The sequence below is a fragment of the Caretta caretta genome, chromosome 4 (assembly GCF_965140235.1).
Source record: "Caretta caretta isolate rCarCar2 chromosome 4, rCarCar1.hap1, whole genome shotgun sequence".
Lineage (NCBI taxonomy): Eukaryota > Metazoa > Chordata > Testudines > Cheloniidae > Caretta > Caretta caretta.
The window spans coordinates 68,177,359-68,199,225 of NC_134209.1; the positions used below are offsets into that span (position 1 = coordinate 68,177,359).

The 21,867-nt window shown below is 37.9% G+C and overlaps 1 protein-coding gene across 8 annotated transcripts in view; it reads right to left on the reverse strand.

Moving 5' to 3' along the window:
- Positions 1-21,867, reverse strand: part of LRBA (LPS responsive beige-like anchor protein) — a 558,473-nt gene that overhangs the window by 117,706 nt on the left and 418,900 nt on the right. For all 8 annotated transcript variants that reach the window (XM_048847356.2, XM_048847351.2, XM_048847357.2 and 5 more), the window contains one exon: positions 12,152-12,304. In XM_048847356.2, coding sequence (XP_048703313.2) covers positions 12,152-12,304 — 153 coding nt within the window. The remainder of the gene's footprint in view (positions 1-12,151; positions 12,305-21,867) is intronic.

Below are 21,867 nucleotides of genomic sequence, written 5' to 3' on the forward strand. Positions count from 1 at the left end.
AGGCAATCTGGAAGAATGAGGCCAAGACTCTGAACACATAACAGCCATCACCATCAACTGCGAGGCCGTCAGCTGCATCCACTGCAACTTAGAAGGAGGATATGACAACCACCTACACTGCTTAATAAGAGCTTGAAACTGTGCTCTATTATCCTGTGGGGGACTGTCTGTAAATTCAGCAAATTTTGAGTAACTGACAAAATTACCACCTGGTAATCAGCTGCCTGGAATTGCAGGCTGGTTGAGGTAAAGAATGGTCTTCTACATGTCAGGCCAGTTTATACACCACTATGGCTACATCGTAGCCACATAAATATGCTGCTACTCATGCTGAAGTAAAGGCCTTCCTCCTGAGGATGTTCAAATCTTTAGTCTCTTTACTGGAGGGCCCATGACTGATGTTGCCTTATCCTTTCAATGGCAACTTGTAAAACTAAACAGTTTGGGGCAGGATGTGAAAACAAAATTTCTTCTTCCTTAGCTGGTATGAAGTATTTGTTTTCTGTCCTCTTAGGAATGGGGACACGTGTTGCTGGCATGTGCCAGATGGTTTTTGGGGTTCCAAAATAGCTTCATTAATAGGAAGTGCTACCTTATTAGGCCCAGTGCTCCGTAAAGTGTCAAGGAGCTTGTGACGTGTCTCTTGGACTTCCTCCAGGGGGATCTGGAGTATCCTGTAGTTGTCAAGCAGAAAAAGTGACATCAGAGCACTGCCTCATCAGGATATGAAAATATTTCTATTGGGACTGCTGGTTCTGGTTCTTCCTCCTCCTCTTCCATGGTCTCCTGAGGAGTTCAGTTTCCTCTCTGGGAGGGGAGGGCTGTTGTGACTTTTGATGGGAATGTATGGATTTAATGTAGCATCTGTATGGATCTCACTGCCCACAATAAAACCTGTGAGAGGGCTCAAACATTGTTTGAGGCAGTTACCATGGCATAGGGTACTATTGATCCTGAGGGTACCCTGCCTGGTAAGGTCACCAGGGGGCCCAGGAGATTCTGGAATCTCAGTCTGGACTAACGTCCTGTCTCTGTGATGAGGTTCCTCACCAAAGTCCGACTCCCCTCAGGAGTAAAACATAGGCTCTAATTCTTCAGAGAGTCCCACTGGTATTGTGGATGTTGATGTATCACAGATGGTGGTAGGGATAGGAGAATGGCTTCTTCTGCTGTACCAACCCTGTACGGATGGTGTTGGGTCTCCTAGTAAGGCCAGGGTCCTATAAAATGAGGCACTCTGGATCCAGAGGGATGATAAGGTCCTCTGGAGTCATATATCTATCTCCACTCATGCAGAGAAGAAGAGAGATACATGGTTAGGATGGGGGAAGCCCAAATTGTAAATAACTAACGAGATACTGAAACTTTAAGAACTAACACTATAAAAACTATCTAATAATAACTATATTTACAGAAAACACTGAAGAGCAACTCCGTGGACCTGAGAGGTTCCATTTCAGACTCTGCAGCAGTAGAAAGGAACTAGAGAAGCTGTCTGTCCACACCACCCCCTGAGTTTGGAGCACAAGGAGAAAGGCTCATGTGCAGACAAACAGACATTGCTAGTAAAAATCTTCCGGTCTTTGGCACATGGAGCACATGCATATCCACAGCAAAATACACAAAGAAACCAGCACTCAAAGAAGAATAACTTTTTCCTTTTATGTTGTGATTAATTTTGCCCCATTAAAAGAATATCTGCAGTGTTTTTCATTTTAAAATTTCATTTTAAAATACCAAAAGAACACTGCTTCTTGCTGTGTTTGCAAATGAAAACCAAAGGGGAGTGGGGGGGTTTGAACACACTATTTTTTTTAAAAGTTATATTCTTATGGGACTTTGTTTGATGGGTTAAAACAGTAAAATGAAACAGTAAATTTTATCCAGATTTCTGACTGGAATCAACACAGTATTACTATCCTCATTAATCTGATGGGAGAGGAGAGAAACAATTAAATTTAGTCAATAATAATAATATTAAAAAATAATAATTTCATCTGAAAATTTAAAAAGGAATATTTAACTGGATGAGATCTGAACAGAGGTAAACTTCTGGCCTGATATCTTAGCTATGGTGCAAAGAGAAAAATCAGAAAAATAAAAGTAAGCAATTCATATGCACACAGAATATAACATAAAAATACAAACATTAAATAGACAGAGAAATTAAACTACTTTTATTTATTCCAATACTTCCAAAAGATCTTCTCACTAATGGGTTGCATATCAAATTACTCAGGGAAACATTTCTACTCTGCTTTTCTTTTGCGTATGTTGATGCACTGTCCTACCTCAATGCCTAATACATTAAAAATAAATTTAAAAAATAAATAAATAATAAATTTAAAATACATACAAACTATACAGCAGGATTCTACTCTCACTTGCAAAAGTTTCACACAAGTGTAATTCTACTGCTTCAATAACATTACTCTACATTTATATCCGATATGAAACACGTGCTCAAGGTATTTAAATGAGACTACATTTTCCTTCCTTTTTTCAGGCTAATGGCCAAATCTGTTATTTCATACTAACTTCTCCATGAATTCCTTGTATAGACAAGCCTATTGGCGAAGATTTAAGGATGGGACTGGTCTATACTGAAAACACAAACCAGCATGAAAAATCCACACCCCTGAGAGATGTAGCTCTGCTGACCTCGCTGGGTGTAGACAGCGCTAGGTCAATGGAAGAATTCTTCTGTCCCCTTCTTGGGGAGGTGGATTAACTACAGCAACAGGAGAACCCTTCTGAGACGGGGTCTACACTGAAGTGCTATAATGAGGTAGCTGCAGCGGTGCCACTGTATCATTTTAAGTGTAGACATAGCCTCAGAGTTTCCTGTAATTGGTCATCAGACTTGGACTAAAGAGCAGTTTAAAGCTTTAACTGCTGGGAAGGAGAAAGAAAACACAGTTCTGTGAAGTTTAAAATGTTTTATACATTCTCTAAATCCCCCTTTCAGAATGTACAATCTCTTCACAATACTGCCAAGATTTCCCAGGTGTACACAATATTGTATGAGGAAGATTATGGAATGTACTCAAAATTTGAATGTGACCTTTTTATTGATACATTTAAAAACATGCAAAAACACAAGATTCATGGAGATTAGGGGCTCAATACTGAAAGATGCGCAGACCTTCTACTCTTATTGATTTCCATAGAGCACAAGATGCTCAGCATCTTGCATGTTTGGGCTGTACAACTTTCCTTCAGCTGTAATGAGCACAGAAGACCTTTTTCCCCTTGGATTAATGAACATAGCTCTTGTATAACTTATTTTTGTTAAAATTACAGCCTCACTGCAAAGTCAAATAAATGTAGTTTACTATTTTAAGATACCTCATCAATCAGTGTGCTAAAACTTTAAATACGTGTTTTGTGACAGTGTACACTATATATGTAAACAGACTCTTTTCTTTACAGACTCTCTATATGTTGTCTAGAAACACAAAGTGATTTTTGATACCATTAAAACACTTACAGAGTTTACAGATATTGTCCCCCCTCAGCCCTCATGTTGCATGTAGATGACAGCTTCAAAACAAAAAAGCCATATGAAATCACCTATCTGCAGAAAGACAAACGGACGTAACACCTAAACAATGCATCCCTACTTTCCATTTCATCAAATTTAAGAACTGGTAATGAAACTCCTCCCCATTTTCACCATGGTCTGTCTTGAATTGGCTTTTGCTATGTCCCTCAGTAATCTGTACTTCAAGGAATCACTATGTCCCCCTTTGTTGTGTTTCCTCCTGCGGGCTGCTAAGACTGGAAAATCTTGCATCCTGCATTTGCAGCCTTCATGTGTCTAGTGCAGAGCTCTGCAGGCTCCATGCTTCTGTCCGAGATGGAGGACAGCAAAAAGTGCTCCGTGGGTTTGTTGTTTTTTTTTTTAAAAAGGCTTGAAAATAGTGGGATAGTGATGTCATTAAAAGTGATGGAGAAAGTTGCATGCTGGGAACTTGACATCTAGCTCCAGGAGATCACTTAGAAACTCATTTCTACCACATAACTCATTGAGAACATTTCCCAAAAGGCACTGCACTGGACAGCGGTGCAGAGTACACTGGGATACCTACCTGTGGATGCACTGCACTTTGCATTGACGTAACCACTCCAGGGAATATGTTCAGCACTGACGCAAGTAGCTGAGCAATATACTAACTTCGGCAGATGTGCAGCGATGTAATTTGTATCAACCAAAGTTGTAGTGTAGTCCTGGTCTAAGTCAGGAATAGAATACAGCGATTGAGTAAGTTACAGAACCCAGACCTCCAGAGTTCCAGTCTAGTGCCTTAACCTTAAGATTATTCTGTATCTCTGTTCTCTAACTCAACAAGTACCAAGAATTTTTATAGGCTGCAAGTAGCATAATGGCCTCGAAAATGTCTGTCAGTTCTCTAACAAATTGACTGCCTGTGGATAGGGAGAGTGAAGACACAAAAAACCAAACAGGTTTTGTGGTTGGCAGCACTGAGTATTGTTGCCATGGCAGTTGGCAAGGACTGTTGGCTGTTTAATGTTTTCTGGAATGAAGCACAGTAACCTGCACTGAGGAACAATGCACCACATTGACCAATAATTATTCTCTAATTTTTGTTGTGGACTTCTTTTTACTAAACAGTGCTTTATAATACCAATTTTTCCCCCCCCACTAGGATGTGTGTTTGGGCAAGTCAAAGCTCTATTTTGTTCTTCTCACCAGCTTTCTAACTCAAAATGATTGTAGAACTGCACCAGCATTTTTATAATTTGCTTGACATTTTAACAAAATTGAACAAGATGGTTAAACTACTAATTTACAAAAGGAATAATTCTGTAATAAACTAAAAATACTTAAATTGAGACATATTATGGAAAGCTGTCACAATTGATTCTGACAATACTTTTATTTCTAAAATATTCTAATTATCAAAAAGCTGAGGGTGCTATAGAAATTTTTGGATTTATGGATATTACCAGTTGATCAACAGTTTTATTTATCAGCAAGATCTAAAATTCAGCTAACGCACAAAGGTATACAAGTCAAACCTGGACTTATCAGGGCCAGTCAGTTTCATTAGATTTTAAATTGATGCCTATTTAAAGGCAACTTTCTTTCCTTTCCTTGCATGGTTGTGCCCACATAGTTCAATGTTGTGAAGGAGTTAAGTTAGTGATGAAATTAGGATGATACTAAACTGGGAGGAGTGGTAGATACGCTGGAGGGGAGGGATAGGATACAGAAGGACCTAGACAAATTGGAGGATTGGGCCAAAAGAAATCTGATGAGGTTCAATAAGGATAAGTGCAGGGTCCTGCACTTAGGACGGAAGAACCCAATGCACAGCTACAGACTAGGGACCGAATGGCTAGGCAGCAGTTCTGCGGAAAAGGACCTAGGGGTGACAGTGGACGAGAAGCTGGATATGAGTCAGCAGTGTGCCCTTGTTGCCAAGAAGGCCAATGGCATTTTGGGATGTATAAGTAGGGGCATAAGCGAGCAGATCGAGGGACGTGATCGTTCCCCTCTATTCGACATTGGTGAGGCCTCATCTGGAGTACTGTGTCCAGTTTTGGGCCCCACACTTCAAGAAGGATGTGGATAAATTGGAGAGAGTCCAGCGAAGGGCAACAAAAATGATTAGGGGTCTGGAACACATGACTTATGAGGAGAGGCTGAGGGAGCTGGGATTGTTTAGCCTGCAGAAGAGAAGAATGAGGGGGGATTTGATAGCTGCTTTCAACTACCTGAAAGGGGGTTCCAAAGAGAATGGCTCTAGACTGTTCTCAATGGTAGCAGATGACAGAACGAGGAGTAATGGTCTCAAGTTGCAGTGGGGGAGGTTTAGATTGGATATTAGGAAAAACTTTTTCACTATGAGGGTGGTGAAACACTGGAATGCGTTACCTAGGGAGGTGGTAGAATCTCCTTCCTTAGAGGTTTTTAAGGTCAGGCTTGACAAAGCCCTGGCTGGGATGATTTAACTGGGAATTGGTCCTGCTTCGAGCAGGGGGTTGGACTAGATGACCTTCTGGGGTCCCTTCCAACCCTGATATTCTATGATTCTATGATTCTATGAAATGACAGCCTTCATTTTGTATTTCTTGGTTTTCGTTGATTTGAATGATAACCCTGAGTATTGTTTAAAAATCTGTTGGTATTTTTATTACTGATGCACTGTTTGCAGCTGGCAATTACATGTGTGTATCTTGAAGAAATTAATTATCTTCCATTGTTGTTTGGAGTGTTGTTGTAACTTTGTTAGTCCCAGGATATGAGAAAGACATGGGTGGGTAAAGTAATATCTTTTATTGGACCAACTTCTGTTGTTGAATGAGACAAGCTTTTAAACCTCACAGGGCTCTTCTTCAGGCCTAAAAGAGGTAACCAGAATATCAGCTAAATACAAGGCGAGACAGATTGTTAAGCATAAGGGTTTAACACATGTTGCAAGGAACCAATTAAAATGAAGTGGGCAATTCACAGCTCTGCAGTCATAGGACAAAGGAGGGTTATAAATGGTTATAATGAGCTATAAAACCAGTGTCTCTGTTGAGATCATGATTTTTAGGACAGCTCTACAATAAAAGTTAGGTCGACCCAGCTACGCTGCTCAGGGAAGAGGAAAAAAAACATACCCTTGAGTGGCATAGTTAAGCTGACCTAACCTCCAGCGTAGACAGTGTTCGGTCAACAGAAAAATTCTTCCATCAACCTAGCTACTTTCTCTTGAGGACATGGAATACCTATGCTGACGAGAGAATCCCTCTTTGCCACAAGTGACAGGGTATTTTTGTCTTTTATCATTCTTCTGTGTGAGTTCATTCTAGAGCATAGTGATTATCTGGTTTCACTCGCATAGTTGTTCTTGGGACATTAATGCACTGGCTGATTTACACCATGTATTGTGATAGGAATGTGTAGAACCCATAGATTTTGAAAGTGTGTTGTGGGGAGTGTTGATCATTGTAGCAGTAAAAATATGTCTGCAGGTTTTTCCAGGACAACAAATGCAAAACCTGTGGTACGACATGTGTTAACCCCTTATGCTTAATAATCTGTCCCATCTTGTATTTAGCTGTGACACTGGTTACCTTTGTCAGATCTGAAGAAGAGCTGTGTGAAGCTCGAACGCTTCTCTCTCTCTCACCAACAGAAGTCGGTTTAATAAAAGATATTACCTCACTCACTTTGAAGAAAACATTTTCAAATATTTTAGGCGCTAATATATGGCTTTAAGTACTGCTAAAGTTTGATGAACTATAAGTATTTTATTCCTAAGGATATGCAACAAGCTTTAAATCAGTTTGAATATTTAAATAATATTTTGCACAGTACACATTAGGTTCATAACTTTACTAATGATTACTCTTTCAGCTTTACAGAGAGACTTAAATACTGGGGACAACTTTGAATGATATCTGATTAAAACTGAAGTCCATTTAACTTTCAGATGTGTCTCCTAATTTTTTTGGTCCTGATCATCTATCACATCTATGGTGCATCAGTGAAGTCATAATTCTGAATTTCTGATGTGATATAATATTACAATAGCAGTCCACTGTTAGACACAAAATTGTGACTACTCCACAGGATCAAGGAAAACTAGACCACATTTTAAACACTGTTAAATTAAATAAATGATCTAAAACCCCAGAAAAATACTATCCAAGTACATTTGTATTCCCTCTATGGGGGGAGAAGACTGAACAAAAACAATTTATTTTTCAGCTTGATGAAAGACTATTACACTTTGATCAAATAAAGTCTTCTTTACCAAAAAATTGTGATTCATGCTTTCTGTTGTCAAACTATACAAGATATGAAGAGGAAATAAACTTACAAGTAAAAACTGTATTTTACAATTCTAAAATGTAGTTTATACTACATTATTAGACTCATTTAGCTGACTGTATGACACTGCATCAATCAAAATGTAGTATTATCCATCCACCATACTCCTCTTTCTCCCAATACCACACAGAAAAAACAGCCACATATGCAATCTATTCTATTTAAAATACATCCTATATACAGTTTTAAAAGAGGTTGGGAATCAGTTTTAAATAAGTTTGTCAGTCAATTAATGTTCTGAACCCCTGCTATTGACCCAGTAGTGTACAATCTGTTATTATGCACTGACCTACATATCATCTGTTCCTCGTACTGGTCTGTTCCAGGAAGACAGACAGCTGCAACACTATATCCCTGTTCAACCTGAGGACCATCTGACTTTAATTGTAGCACACAGCTTGATGTGGGTCTGCTTATGAGAAGCCAAAGTATCACACTGTAATAATCTGGAAAAGCAGAAACCTGCCAACACAGGGCTGAAAACAGGGGCCTGGGCTGTCTGGCTGGCTGACGGGCTGCAGGAAATATGATTAATGAGCAAGGTATAATGATATCAGAAACCTGATTAGCACCACAAAAAGGTCACAGATCAAAGCAGTATGCATTTCATGAGCTCCAATCATTGCATAAAATCTGTGGTCTTGAAAAGGTAAACTGAAATGCAAGAGGAAAAAATCTGTGTGTGATAGCTTACAAAAAAGAGCACTTACAATACTATAATCATAATTTAGTCTGATACAGGAAGTTGTAAGGAATAGTAAATGAATCAGTGCTGTATTGTAACAACCATTTTTAATAATATTTCTGAGGCACTGAGTTTCAGGTGACTGCTATTAAATATACTTATTCTAATTAAAAATAGCCATTTTGTTCATCATGCTAAACCCACAAATATTAAAAAGAAAATTAATCTTAGTATTTTTGCATACAAATTGATGGTTTTTATTCAACTGTAAAACAGAAGATCACTAATGGCACTGCCCATAAAAATATTCACGACGGAACCAAGCCTTACAGGCAGACTAAATTTACTTGTTGTACACATCCAGCTTAAACTAGTTCGTTGACTAGTTAGTAAAGGGCTTTAATTTAACCCTGAAGGGCTGTTCAAAACTTTCTTTGTTTATGAATTACACTAATATTAGCAGGGATTTGTGGTGTGGCCAGAAGGGCTATTATCAGAAGCAAAGCTCTGAACAAAGAAATTTTATATGGTGCTGCTTTTCAAGTCCCTATTTTCTCCCTCCCCAAAATGAGATTATGCCACCAAAAATACTCTACTGCATCAAATTATAAAATACTTTCAAAATTATATCTTCAGGTAAAAAAAGTTTTATTGAGCAAAACATTCTTATTTTTAATAATTACTTTGCATTTTCTCTCTTAATGAAAGAACTAGTTTAGTACAAAAACGTGGAATGAAAATCTTCATTATTAATAAATGCATTACTAATACTGCAACTTTTACCTACGTGCCAGATATTAAGATGGACAGCATAATAACTAACATAAAACCTTTCTAAACTAAATAACTTTAATAAGTCACTTTCATTAATGAACATTTACTTGAAAACTAAACCAAGTGAAAAACAAAAATTAGATATTTACATCTGAACAATAATCTAGAGTTGTACGAACATAGTTAAGTAATTTTTAAGATCTGAAAAATATTTAAACTATGAGTTAAAGTAATTTAAAATTTGAAAGTGCAAATGATTCAAGGTTAGGAAAGTGCTGCCCCTTTCAAACCTGAAATAATGTTACTGCTTAGTAGACAGTTCGTTATATAATAAGAAACATGGTTTTCACTCTAGTTCTTTTTTTCTGAAATGACCTTTTAAGGAGTACCAAAATAAAGCAACACTTACTATGTAGATCCTAAGTAGATAAAGAAAAATACTACTACTTAGAATACAGACTGAGTGTATTACTATATAAGATATAGCTCTAAGGGGATACTACTTTAGTGTCCAAGAGTTTAACACAAATAATTAAAAAGCATCTTCTTCCTACTGATCAGGCACTTCCTCTGAGAATATAGCACAAGTGAGAGATATCAAGTAGAACTGCAAAGAGGCAGAGGTTATTAGCAACAGCCTTGGGAAATGAAAGAGCGGGGGAAAGGGCAGTCCTGAAGGCAGAGAGAAAAAATGGATGCTGGGGTCAGAAAGGAAGAGAAAAAAGAAAGAGTGGGTATGGGAATATTGGAAAAGAGAAAGGAGTTGGGGAGTACTGTTTATGTCCCCAGCAGGAAAATTAGGATTTATAATGATCCCTGGTGCAACCCTATTAGCAGTGGACAAGGCAGAATTGTTGCCACAAGTGGAGCTAGAGTGTTGGATTGTGGTTCTTAATTTTGCCATTGGAGAGACAGCTTCCATTGTGCAAGATTCGATTATGGGGTGGTAAAAACGCCTGTCTGTACTACAGCCTCCACTGATGGTCTTAACTTTCTTAGTGTGGACAATGACAGAAAGATGGACATAGTATATGTAAGGATTAACAATACTGCTGTGAGCAAATCAAGATGCTAAATTACATTGAACAAGTCTGCAGTGGTGTTTTCTGTTCTTAGAAGGGTGTTGAATCATCAACACATGCTGAACTCAAAGAGTCTGAATATCATATTCATAATTCACCAAACTTCATCAAGCTCTGTAATACCCAAAGTTGCACTTGAACCTGCATTGTTTAAGAGGTAGTAGCCTTACTATCTGAAGTCTGTGCATGTTTTAATCTTAATTTGGATCAATTTCACATGTACTTTCCCTTAAAAGAATACACCTGAATTGTTCTAGAATACTTTAAAATTCAAAATCTTTATAACTTGTCCTATAAATATTGCAAGCATTAATATTCTTGATTTCCATTACCCCAACCATACACAGAGTCAAGCCTACACCCAATAGTATTTCCAAAGGCGATGATAGCATTACCTCACAAATAAAATGACAGTTAATGACCAATTGCTAAAGAGAGGAACCGCTGTTGAATAAATTCTTTTGCAACAGAGTAAAAAGCTTTAAGACAACCTGTAAAAAAGGTTTTTAATTATGTATGCCTTTTTAGCTTCGTCATGAAGAAAAGGTTTTAAGTTTATCCTTCAACAACAGAATAAATGTATTCTTTCTGGTTTGTTTGTTTGTTTTTTAAACCTAAGAAATATTAGGAAGGTCAAGTCTGGTGTTTCCTGATCTTCTTCGAAGACATTTTAGCGTCTCTGAAGTGTACAGTAGGATTTCATATCTTAATTAAATATTTTCTATGAGGGTTGCAAAGGAGTAGCTGAGTGGGCCATGGACAGACTATCAGTTGTTACCTCAATGCTCAGCTTTATTTATTTTTTAAAAGTTTCTATATGTTATGGTTGGCAAAAAAAAGTATGTCGCTGTTGGAGAGACCTTTGAGTCTGCAGAGAGCCTGAAACAATAGCTCTGAGGTGTGAACTGCCCCGTTCATTTCAGTGGGTGCTAAACTCAGAAAACAATGATATTACTTTCAAAATAGCTCTGTTCAATTATTTCACTTTTCCAAGCATATAAGAAAGAGAGGAAATACTATTTTATGAAGACCAACACACCAGGGCTTCCCAACATTTAGGAGAGAAGGACTCCCTGGGAGGGATTAGGGGGAAGAGGTGGGACATAGACAATGTATAAATTAAGATGTGTAGGCCTTTAAAACCACATGTCACAATTACAAGAGGGTGAGGGGGGTGATTGGTGTTATTTTCCTGAAGGGCAGCTCAGCTTTCAAATGTCTGAAAAACACTCCCTTAATGGAAGGGGTGGGGGCACTGACTCTTTAAGAAAGACACCACTTCTCCCAAAGGTTCATTAGACACTAGAGTTAAATAAGTGTTAAAAAAAATCCAATAAAAATATACATTTTAAACAGCCTCCTTGAATGAAAATCAATCAATTTTCAGTCTCTTGTGATAGGACAATTTCATTAGTCCTTCAATCATCGAGTCTTTTGAAGGTATACAAGACTTGAATGTAAAAAAGAATTATGTAGCCACCCCCTACTCTACTTTTTCTTTACAATATCCCCCCCCACGCAAATATTTATCTTCACAGTGTACAAAAAGTTTAAAGCTAAGAGTGAGAGGACAAGCCTTCCCCCTCACCCCTTTGTAAGAAACCATTACTCCCTTATATTGCATCAGATTATCATTTTCAATAATAGTTTAATGCAAATTCTATCTATGCACAGAGGACAAGGACAAATGGTCATAAGGTATTTTAGTAGAGAAGTTGCGAGACCTGGTCCTCAACTGACAACAGATGATAGCCATCTTACCAGCCTGTTTATGCGAACAAATTCTTCTGGGGTTTTGGCCCATGGTGGAAGTTCAACATCAGATACCACCGTTCCGTCATCCATCACACCTAGATTGTAATTGTTGAGGTTGACAAACATCTCTGGGAGATAATAAAATTCAGGAATCAGCTCCTGTATACAAAGGAAAAACAATATCATGATGTAAAGTCTAACATACAACACAGTTACATAAAGAATTAATGATGGGGGGCAGAGTGCAATACGGAGAACATTAAAAACTCACAGGTAGATCCTCTCTCATTACTTTCCAAATCTGAAGAGGCTTTAAATGTTTGTGAAGCCCTGATCATGCTCTTAACACAATGGAAGGGAGCATTTTTCAAGAAATATTTCACAATATATTTTGTTGACTAAAAACATATGTAAAATGTTTTTGGTTACAGGTTTATCTGACAAATATTCATAGACAATCTTTTAAAACCATTTAGGTGAGGAATAAATTAAGACCTCATGGTGCAAACAAATTTTGGCTGAAACCTGAGACAAAATAGCTCCTTTCAAGTTGCATATTAATCCCCATGTTTAAAAGAATAACTACTAAGTGTACAAAGGGTAATCATAACACTGCAGGCAAGCAGTGCCTGTTATAATTGTTATAATGTTGCAAAACAGTAATAATTAAGGCTACGATTCTGTCATGGATATTTTTTAGTAAAAGTCACGACAGATCGCGGGCAAAAAACAAAAATTAATGGAAGCCTGAGACTGTACCTGATTTTTACTAAAAAATTCCCTGGAGAGGAGGCAGCCGGGGGACAAAGAGTACTGCTGGGGCTTGCAGCTGCTCCAGCCCCACCAGCTGCTCCTGCAACAGGGGCCGACTACTACTACTACAGCCCCAGAGGGGCTGAACCAACCCTGGCTGCTGCTCCGGTGGCAGCCCCGGGTCTGGCCGCTGGCCAGCTGTTCTGGCAGCCGCTGCTCCGAGGATGACAGCTGCTCCAGCCCTGCCCCAGAAGAAGTCCCAGAAAGTCATGGAATCTGTGACCTCTGTGACAGAATCATAGCCTTGGTAATAATCCCATTCACTCACACATACTGTCTGAAGCTTTCACCATTTGGGCTGAAATTATCCATGTTTGGTCCCTGCTCAAAAGTAAATTTTCTGTAAAGTTTGAAATCTATGGAGTTATACCAGATTAAAACTAGAGTAATGCAGCAGTGGATCAGGCCCTCTATTTCTTTTTCCATTTCAAAATCCTGCTAACTCCAACCAAACAAAGGTGACAAGTCAAAAAGTCTGTTGTTGTTGTTGTTAAGTATTCGACACTCCAGTACAACTCAACTGGTGGTGGCAACATCTGGAACATTCAAGACAGATTCTGCAATGAACTCCATGCAGGCAGACCACTACACCCAGGGGGAGCACCTCTGAAGTCAAAGGTGCTCCCGTGGGAGTGAAGGGGTCTACCTGCATGGAGCTTGTTACAAGATTGAAACTAGAAGTTTTATCATTGTGTATATCTGCTCTGAGTGAGATTAGATCACAGTGATTAACACAGCAGTGGCCTGCCTACACTACTGCTCTCACTAGCAGAGCTGCAACAGTGAGGAATTTTTTACAACAGCAGGAATTTTTCAGAAAAACAGCCATGCACACACAGCTAATGAAGTTTGAATTTCTAAGCTTAATTGGAACAATTTTAGTATTAAGAGGCACTTTTTTTTAAAAAGGAAATTTAAAGCAGACAATAGAACATTAAGGGCCCAGTTAAACACATAATGTCAGGAAAAGTTAAATTTCAATAGTACGGTTACCTTATTGCAAATTTTAGGTTTCAAAGTAACAGCCGTGTTAGTCTGTATTCGCAAAAAGAAAAGGAGTACTTGTGGCACCTTAGAGACTAACCAATTTATTTGAGCATGAGCTTTCGTGAGCTACAGCTCACTTCATCAGATGCAAATTATTATTATTATTATTATTGCAAATGTTAGAGTTTACTCCAGTAAAAAATATTACCTCACCCACTTTGTCTCTCCAATATCCTGGGAGTAACATGGCTACAACAACACTGCAAACCTACTGCATATATGTAATATATATTTTTCCTTTTTAATTAAATGTGTAACTTAATATATTGCGGTCTATTCTATAATATATATTTACCGCATAATATGTAGGATGTATACAATGTGGTCTAGTTAATGTTGCTATTAGAACCATAACTAATTTTTTTATTTCCAGATTTTTGTAATTTGAACTGGGTGATGCAAACATTACATTTATTTAGAAAATGCCTATGTAGAAATTATGGGGTTTTTTTGCCTTTGATGTATTTTTAATAGGGGACATTAACATTCAGTCTTAGGAAACACAGCAAGTAAAGATGATAATTGGATAGATTTAGAAAAAATTATGCTGCTAAATTGGAGAATTCCCTCCTCTGAATGGAACAGATCAATATTAGTAATTGCTTCAGGAAATTAATTTCACAGCAAGTGACTAGTGTAAAACTGGTATTCCGTGTAACAAGTGGAAACTGCATGCCACTTAACCAGCAGAAAAATACAGGCTGTTTTGTTGGCTTTTATGTGCAGTGGACCCCTGTGTGTAGCTATGTCAGAGGCCCAAGTAGATCAGATTTGAAATCCAGTCTTGACATGGGTCAATGGATCAGTGGTCTCCCAGATACCCCCTCAGGGCTAGCTATGGCAGAGCAGCTTTCCAAACAGCTGAGTGCAATAGGGAGGTCATCAGATTGTGGACAAGGTCAGTCTGAAGTAGCAGAGCAAAGACAGGAAAGATCTAGCAGGAATTGAGCTATTATCACCTCCATCCTTGTGTGAAACACTGCATGACTTTGAATTGTACATATTTTTGTTTACAGTCACCTTAATTAACTAAGCAGGGTAAAAATGAGCTTGTATACCAAATGCCTCACAAGTACCTGATAAGAAGAAGTTTGAAACCAGTTAATTGGACAAATAAGGAAGGGAGTTGTAGCAAAGTTAAATGAAAGAGGTCTAATACCAAAGTTTCATCAATTTCATCATTTTACATCTCACATAAAGAAAGAAAGGCTACTATTAATTCAATAGCAGAGAAATACATCAACTTACTCCGCAAATATTAGCACATAGTATGATGCTAAATATTTTAAACATAAGCTCATCACATATGTGACTGATGACTTTTTAAATATATAAAAACACAACTACTCATTTGGTTCTGCAAGATCAGAAAACATTTGGCTTTGTAGAATACACGTCTTTCATTAAATTATGCAGAAATATGCTATGCTGAAAGGTAGCAACTTAAAAACAATCAGTTACTTCTGTTAATTTCCCCCAATTAAAAAACCTTTTATATAAATGATTTCATAACTTCAATTACTAGTTTTCAGGAAGATCTCTACAGTACCAAAGTAAAGCTGTTTTTCTTTATAACAAGCAAAGGCCTCTCTTAAATATCAGGGGCCTGATTTTGTTGCCCTAACCAACTGGTGTCATTTACACAGAGGCAAAATGAGTGCAAAGTAGCTGTAAATTACCATTCAGATTTGGTAGTACTTTATACCCACTTTACTGTCACTTTGCACTGGTGTAAAGGAGTACACACATTGCAGGGCAACAGAGAATCTGGCATCTTTGCACCTAAAGATGATTTCAACTGAGGCATGTTAAAGGACAATACTTACATCCTTATCACGCTTACAAATTTTTACACTTCTGATGATGGCCTCCTTAGCAAGGTCAGTACTTTAAAATAGGTTTCAGAGTAGCAGCCCTGTTAGTCTGTATTCACAAAAAGAAAAGGAGTACTTGTGGCACCTTAGAGACTAACCAATTTATTTGAGCATAAGCTTTTGTGAGCTACAGCTCACTTCATCGGATGCATTCAGTGGAAAATACAGTGAGGAGATTTATATACACATAGAACATGAAAAAATGGGTGTTTATCATGTACACTGTAAGGAGAGTGATCACTTAAGATGAGCTATTACCTGAAGGATGGCCCATTGCTCTCACAAATCTTGGGAGACAGGCCAGTCCTTGCCCACAGACAGCCCCCCAACCTGAAGCAAATACTCACCAGCAACCACACACCACACAACAGAACCACTAACCCAGGAACCTATCCTTGCAACAAAGCCCATTGCCAACTGTGTCCACATATCTGTTCAGGGGACACCATCATAGGGCCTAATCACATCAGCCACACTATCAGAGACTCGTTCACCTGCACATCCACCAAGGTGATATATGCCATCATGTGCCAGCAATGCCCCTCTGCCATGGACATTGGACAGTCTCTACGTAAAAGAATAAATGGACACAAATCAGATGTCAAGAATTATAACATTCAGAAACCAGTCGGAGAACACTTCAATCTCTTTGGTCACTCGATTTCTGACCTAAAAGTGGCAATTCTTCAACAAAAAGACTTCAAAAACAGACTCCAATGAGAGCCTGCTGAATTGGAATTAATTTGCAAATTGGATACAATTAACTTAGGCTTGAATAGAGACTGGGAGTGGTTGAGTCATTACACAAAGTAAAACTATTTCCCCTTGTTTATTCCCCCCCCCCCCCACTGCTCCTCAGACATTCTTGTTAACTGCTGGAAATGGCCCACCTTGATTATCACTACAAAGGGTTTTCTCCCCGCCCCTCACTCTCCTGCTGGTAATAGCTCATCTTAAGTGATCACTCTCCTTACAGTGTGCATGATAAACACCCATTTTTTCATGTTCTGTGTGTATATAAATCTCCTCACTGTATTTTCCACTGAATGTATCCGACGAAGTGAGCTGTAGCCCATGAAAGCTTATGCTCAAATAAATTGGTTAGTCTCTAAGGTGCCACAAGTACTCCTTTTCTTTTTACTTTTTAATGGCATTGTTTGTGCTGCTACTAGAAGCCTATTCTGGAGCACTTCTTACTTGGCCATAAATATTTACTTCTGACTGAAAGTAAGTTCAAAAACATTGTTTATGCTACATTTATTTTTTCTTAAAAGGATCATAGCATGTGCACAGTATTGCCCTGATCCTGCAATCACTTACTCATGTGAGTAGTTCTACTGACAACAATGGGACTACTCATGGGATCGAAGTTAGCATACACCTACATGTGACAGGGACCTAAATTTGGTTCACCTCCCCCCCCCCCCCAGAGTTTCACACCAAATGGGCAACTTCCACACTAAACTGTAACAGCATTTTATTTATCTATTGAATGAAAATTACTATAGAGTTGTTTGACGCTTCTTTTGTTTGTAAGATTTCACAGGGGACTGCAAAATTGTCTGATTATTTTCATGTGGTAGTCCTAAATATTCATCTTGAAAATCACTTCAAGCATTTTCTTTATTAAAATACTTTCAGGGATTAGAAACAGGAATAAAACAGTGAAATCATTTTTAATGAAAATCAATTCTACAGGGTAAATTTTGCCATTCTTACATTCAGTCTCTACGTAAAAGAATAAATGGACACAAATCAGATGTCAAGAATTATAACATTCAAAAACCAGTTGGAGAACACTTCAATCTCTTTGGTCACTCGATTACAGACCTAAAAGTTGCATTTCTTCAACAAAAAAACTTCAAAAACAGACTCCAAGAAGAGACTGCTGAATTGAAATTAATTTGCAAACTGGATACAATTAACTTAGGCTTGAATAGAGACTGGGAGTGGATGGGTCATTACACAAAGTAAAACTATTTCCCCATGTTTATTCCTCCACACACACACCCCACTGTTCCTCAGATGTTCTTGTCAACTGCTGGAAATGGCCCACCTTGATTATCACTACAAAAGGTTTTTTCCCCTGGCTCTCCTGCTGGTAATAGCTCACCTTAAGTGATCACTCTCCTTACAGTGTGTATGATAACACCCATTGTTTCATGTTCTCTATGTATATAAATCTCCCCACTGTATTTTCCACTGAATGCATCCGATGAAGTGAGCTGTAGCTCACAAAAGCTTATGCTCAAATAAATTGGTTAGTCTCTAAGGTGCCACAAATACTACTTTTCTTTTTACATTCAGTAGTGTCTCATTCCTTTTTTAGTGCTTTTGACATCAATGAACTACTGAGAGAGTCAGGTGTTACTCAATATGAGTAAAGTGATAAAATCTAGCACATAGTATTTAAATAGGCCTTTCCACGATAGACTTCAGATGTTAGAGCTTACTGTGTCAGGAATTTTCATTTCAATGATTTCCTAATTCCATATATGTTGGAATGCAACCTATTTTAACAACTGTCTTTTCCCAAATGGACAACACTGATTTCTAAGGAAACTTGCTTTTTTAATTTTGTTATTATGAAGCAGCATCGATGAGGATTATCAGCTGAGCACTGAGAATTGTTTTTTAACGTATGCTACAGAGCACAGAAAGACACACAGAATGCAATCTGTTACATCTTATAGAAGCCCTGTTTTATTTTGTCCTTGATTTCTAGATGATAAGAGTAGTGTATTTTGAAAGAGAAACAGATGAACTGTAGAGGTATTTAGAATCAGTGAGTCAAATCCCCAGCTGAAAAACATTTTAGAAGAGACCAAATTTGGGACCTAAACTATTTCACAGTCCCTTTAAGCAATATTAAAGGTCTTACTATCGCCAGCCAAAAATGCACTAATAAAAGCTACAAAATGCACACTATAAGTCCAGTCCAGCACTCTCATTGCCATGATTTGTTTCCTTTGCTACAGGACCTAAATGGTGCAGTTGGTACAATTGGTTAAAATACCACTTTAGAAGCTTTACATATAATGTTTGTTTCTTCCATATCAATTGGCCATATCAATTAGTCTCTAAGTACCCACAGTATCATATCTTTTCTGTTACATATCTACAGAAATGTAGAGCTGGAAGGGATCTCAAGAGGTCATCTAGTCCATCCCTTCACACAGAAGCAGGAACAAGTAGGCCTAAACGAATGGTTCTCAGCCTTACCAGGCTGAATTGTCTGATTTCTCAGGCTGATTTGTTCCCAAGTTTCACCTCACTTAAAAACTACTTGCTTACAAAATCAGACCCAAAAATACAAAAGTGACCCAGCACACTATTACTGAAAATTGCTTACTTTCTCATTTTTACCATATAATTGCCAAATAAATCAATTGGAATAGAAATATTGTACTTACATTTCAGTGTGATACTTGAACCTATTTTTCACTTGTGAGCTTTGTCTGAAGCCTGAGCCCCAAGTGGCAGGATTGATGCATGTAGCTTAGCTTTGGGGGGCCCCCTCTGGCATGGGGCCCCAGGCAATTGCCTTGCTTGCCACCCCTTAATGCCAGCCTGTACTTGTGATCCTCCTAAACCCATCTCGTGACCCCCATAGGGGCTGCAACCCCCGGTTGAGAAACACTGATCTAGATGAGTTGAGTACTCCCTGGAGACCTCTGTGTACCCCCAGGAGTACGTGTACCCATGGCTGAGAACCACTGACCTAGATCATCCCTGACAGGTGTTTGTCTAACCTGTTCTTAAAATCCTCAGTGATGGGGACTCCACAGCCTCCATTGGAAGCCTATTACAGAGCTTAACAACCCTTATAGTTAGAAAGTTTTTTGTAGTATCTAACCTGCAGATTAAGGCCATTACTTTTTGTCCTATCTTCAATGGACATGGAGAACAATTATTGATCACTGTTTTCTTTACAGCAGCTCTTAAAATACTTGAACACTGTTATCAGGTCACCCCTTAGCCTTCTTTTCTCAGGACTTACCAGGTTTTTTTTAAACCTTTTCTTCATAGCTCAGGTGTTCTAAACTTTTTTCATTATTGTGACTCTCCTCTATACTCTCTCCAATTTCTTAATGTGTGGCACACAGAGCTGGACACAGCACTCCAGGAGAGGCCTCACCAGTGCTGAGTGCAGAGGAACAATTACCTCCTGTTTTTTACATATGATACTTCAGTTAATATACCCCAGAATGATATAAGCCTTTTTCATAACTGCGTCACGCTGCTGACTCATATTATACTCATATACTGGATAAGTTTGTGATCCAGTATAACCCCCAGATCCTTTTCAGCAGTACTACTGCCTAGCCAGTGATTCCCCATTTTATGTTTTTCTTCCAAAGCGTAATACTTTGCACTTGTCTTTATTGAATTTCATTTTGTTGATTTCAGACAATTCTCTCCAAGTTGCAAAGTTGTTTTGAATTCTAATCCTTTCCTTCAAAATGTTTGGGACTCCTCCCAAGTTTGGTATCATTTGCAAATTTTATAAAGATATTCTCCAGTCCATTATCCAAGTCATTAATGAAAATATTGATTAGTATAAGACCCAGAACAGACCCCCGCAGAATCCAACTAGGTATGTCCTCCCAGTTTGACAGAAAACCATTAACTACTACTTTTTGAATATGGATTTCCAACCAGTTGTGCTTCGAAGTTATGGTAATTTAATCTAAACCATATTTCCCTAGTTTGCTTATAAGAATATCATGTTTCACTGTGTCAAAAGTTTTACTAAAATCAAGATATATTGTATCTTGCCCCATCTCCAAGGCAGTAAACCAGTCCATAAAGGAAATTAGGTTGGTCTGGCATCATTTGTTCTTGTCAAATCCATGTTGGCTGTTACTTATTATCCTATTTTCTCTTAGGTGCTTATAAACTTATTGAATAATTTGTTCCTGTACCTTTCCAGGTATCAAAGTTAGGCTGATTGTTCTATAATTCTCCTTGTTTCCCTTTTTAAAAACAAGTATTATGTTTTCCCTTCTTCAATACTCTGGAACCTTACCATCCTCCATGATTTCTCAAAGATAATCACTAATGGTTTTGAGATTGCTTCAGCTAGTTCCTTAAGCATCCTATCGTGCATTTTATCAGTTCCTGCTGACCTGAATATATCTAACTTACCTAAATATTATTTAACCTCTTCTTTCCCTGTTCTGGCTTGTGTTCCTTCCCCTTTTTCATTAATATTGTGTTAAATATCTGGTCATAATTTATCTTTTTAGAGAAGACTGGAGCAAAACAGGCATAAAATAACTCAGCTTTCTTGATGCTATCTGTTATTAATTCTCCTTCCCTGCTAAGTAGTGGACCACACTTTCATTCATCTTTCTCTTGCTCCTAATATATTTATAGAACCTCTTTGTATTGCCTTTTATTTCCCTTGCTAGGTGTAACTCATTTTGTGTCTTAGCCTTTTTCGTTTTGTACACATATGCTTGTGCTAGTCTTTTGTCTTCAGCTATTTGCCCATGTTTCCACTTTCTATAGGATTCTTTTTTGATTTTCAGACTATTAAAGAGCTCCTGAAGGAGCCATATTGGCCTCTCATTATTCTTCCTATATTTCCTTTGCATTGGGATAGTTTGCTGTTGTGCTCTTAACATATGTTATTTCTCTCAACAAAGTGCACTAAATTCTCTCCCCCCCCCCCCCAAATTCTCATCAGGTTTCCATTCAAGGTCTTAATTTAATTAACAAAGTAATTAACTTTATCACTGGATTGTCATCCTGTTGAAATTCTCTTTTATGTAATGGGATTCTTTTTCTGGATATTTGTTAGTTTAAACAAATTATATATTAACATATTAATTATGTTAATGAAAATTATACAAAACCAAAATGTATACAAAGGTACTATATGTATTTTGATAAATGGTTCGCTATGCTTTTAATAAGAACTGGATGAAAATTTCCATTCAACACTGATGTACTTAAGAGGTGATTACTTAGCAGTTAAACACT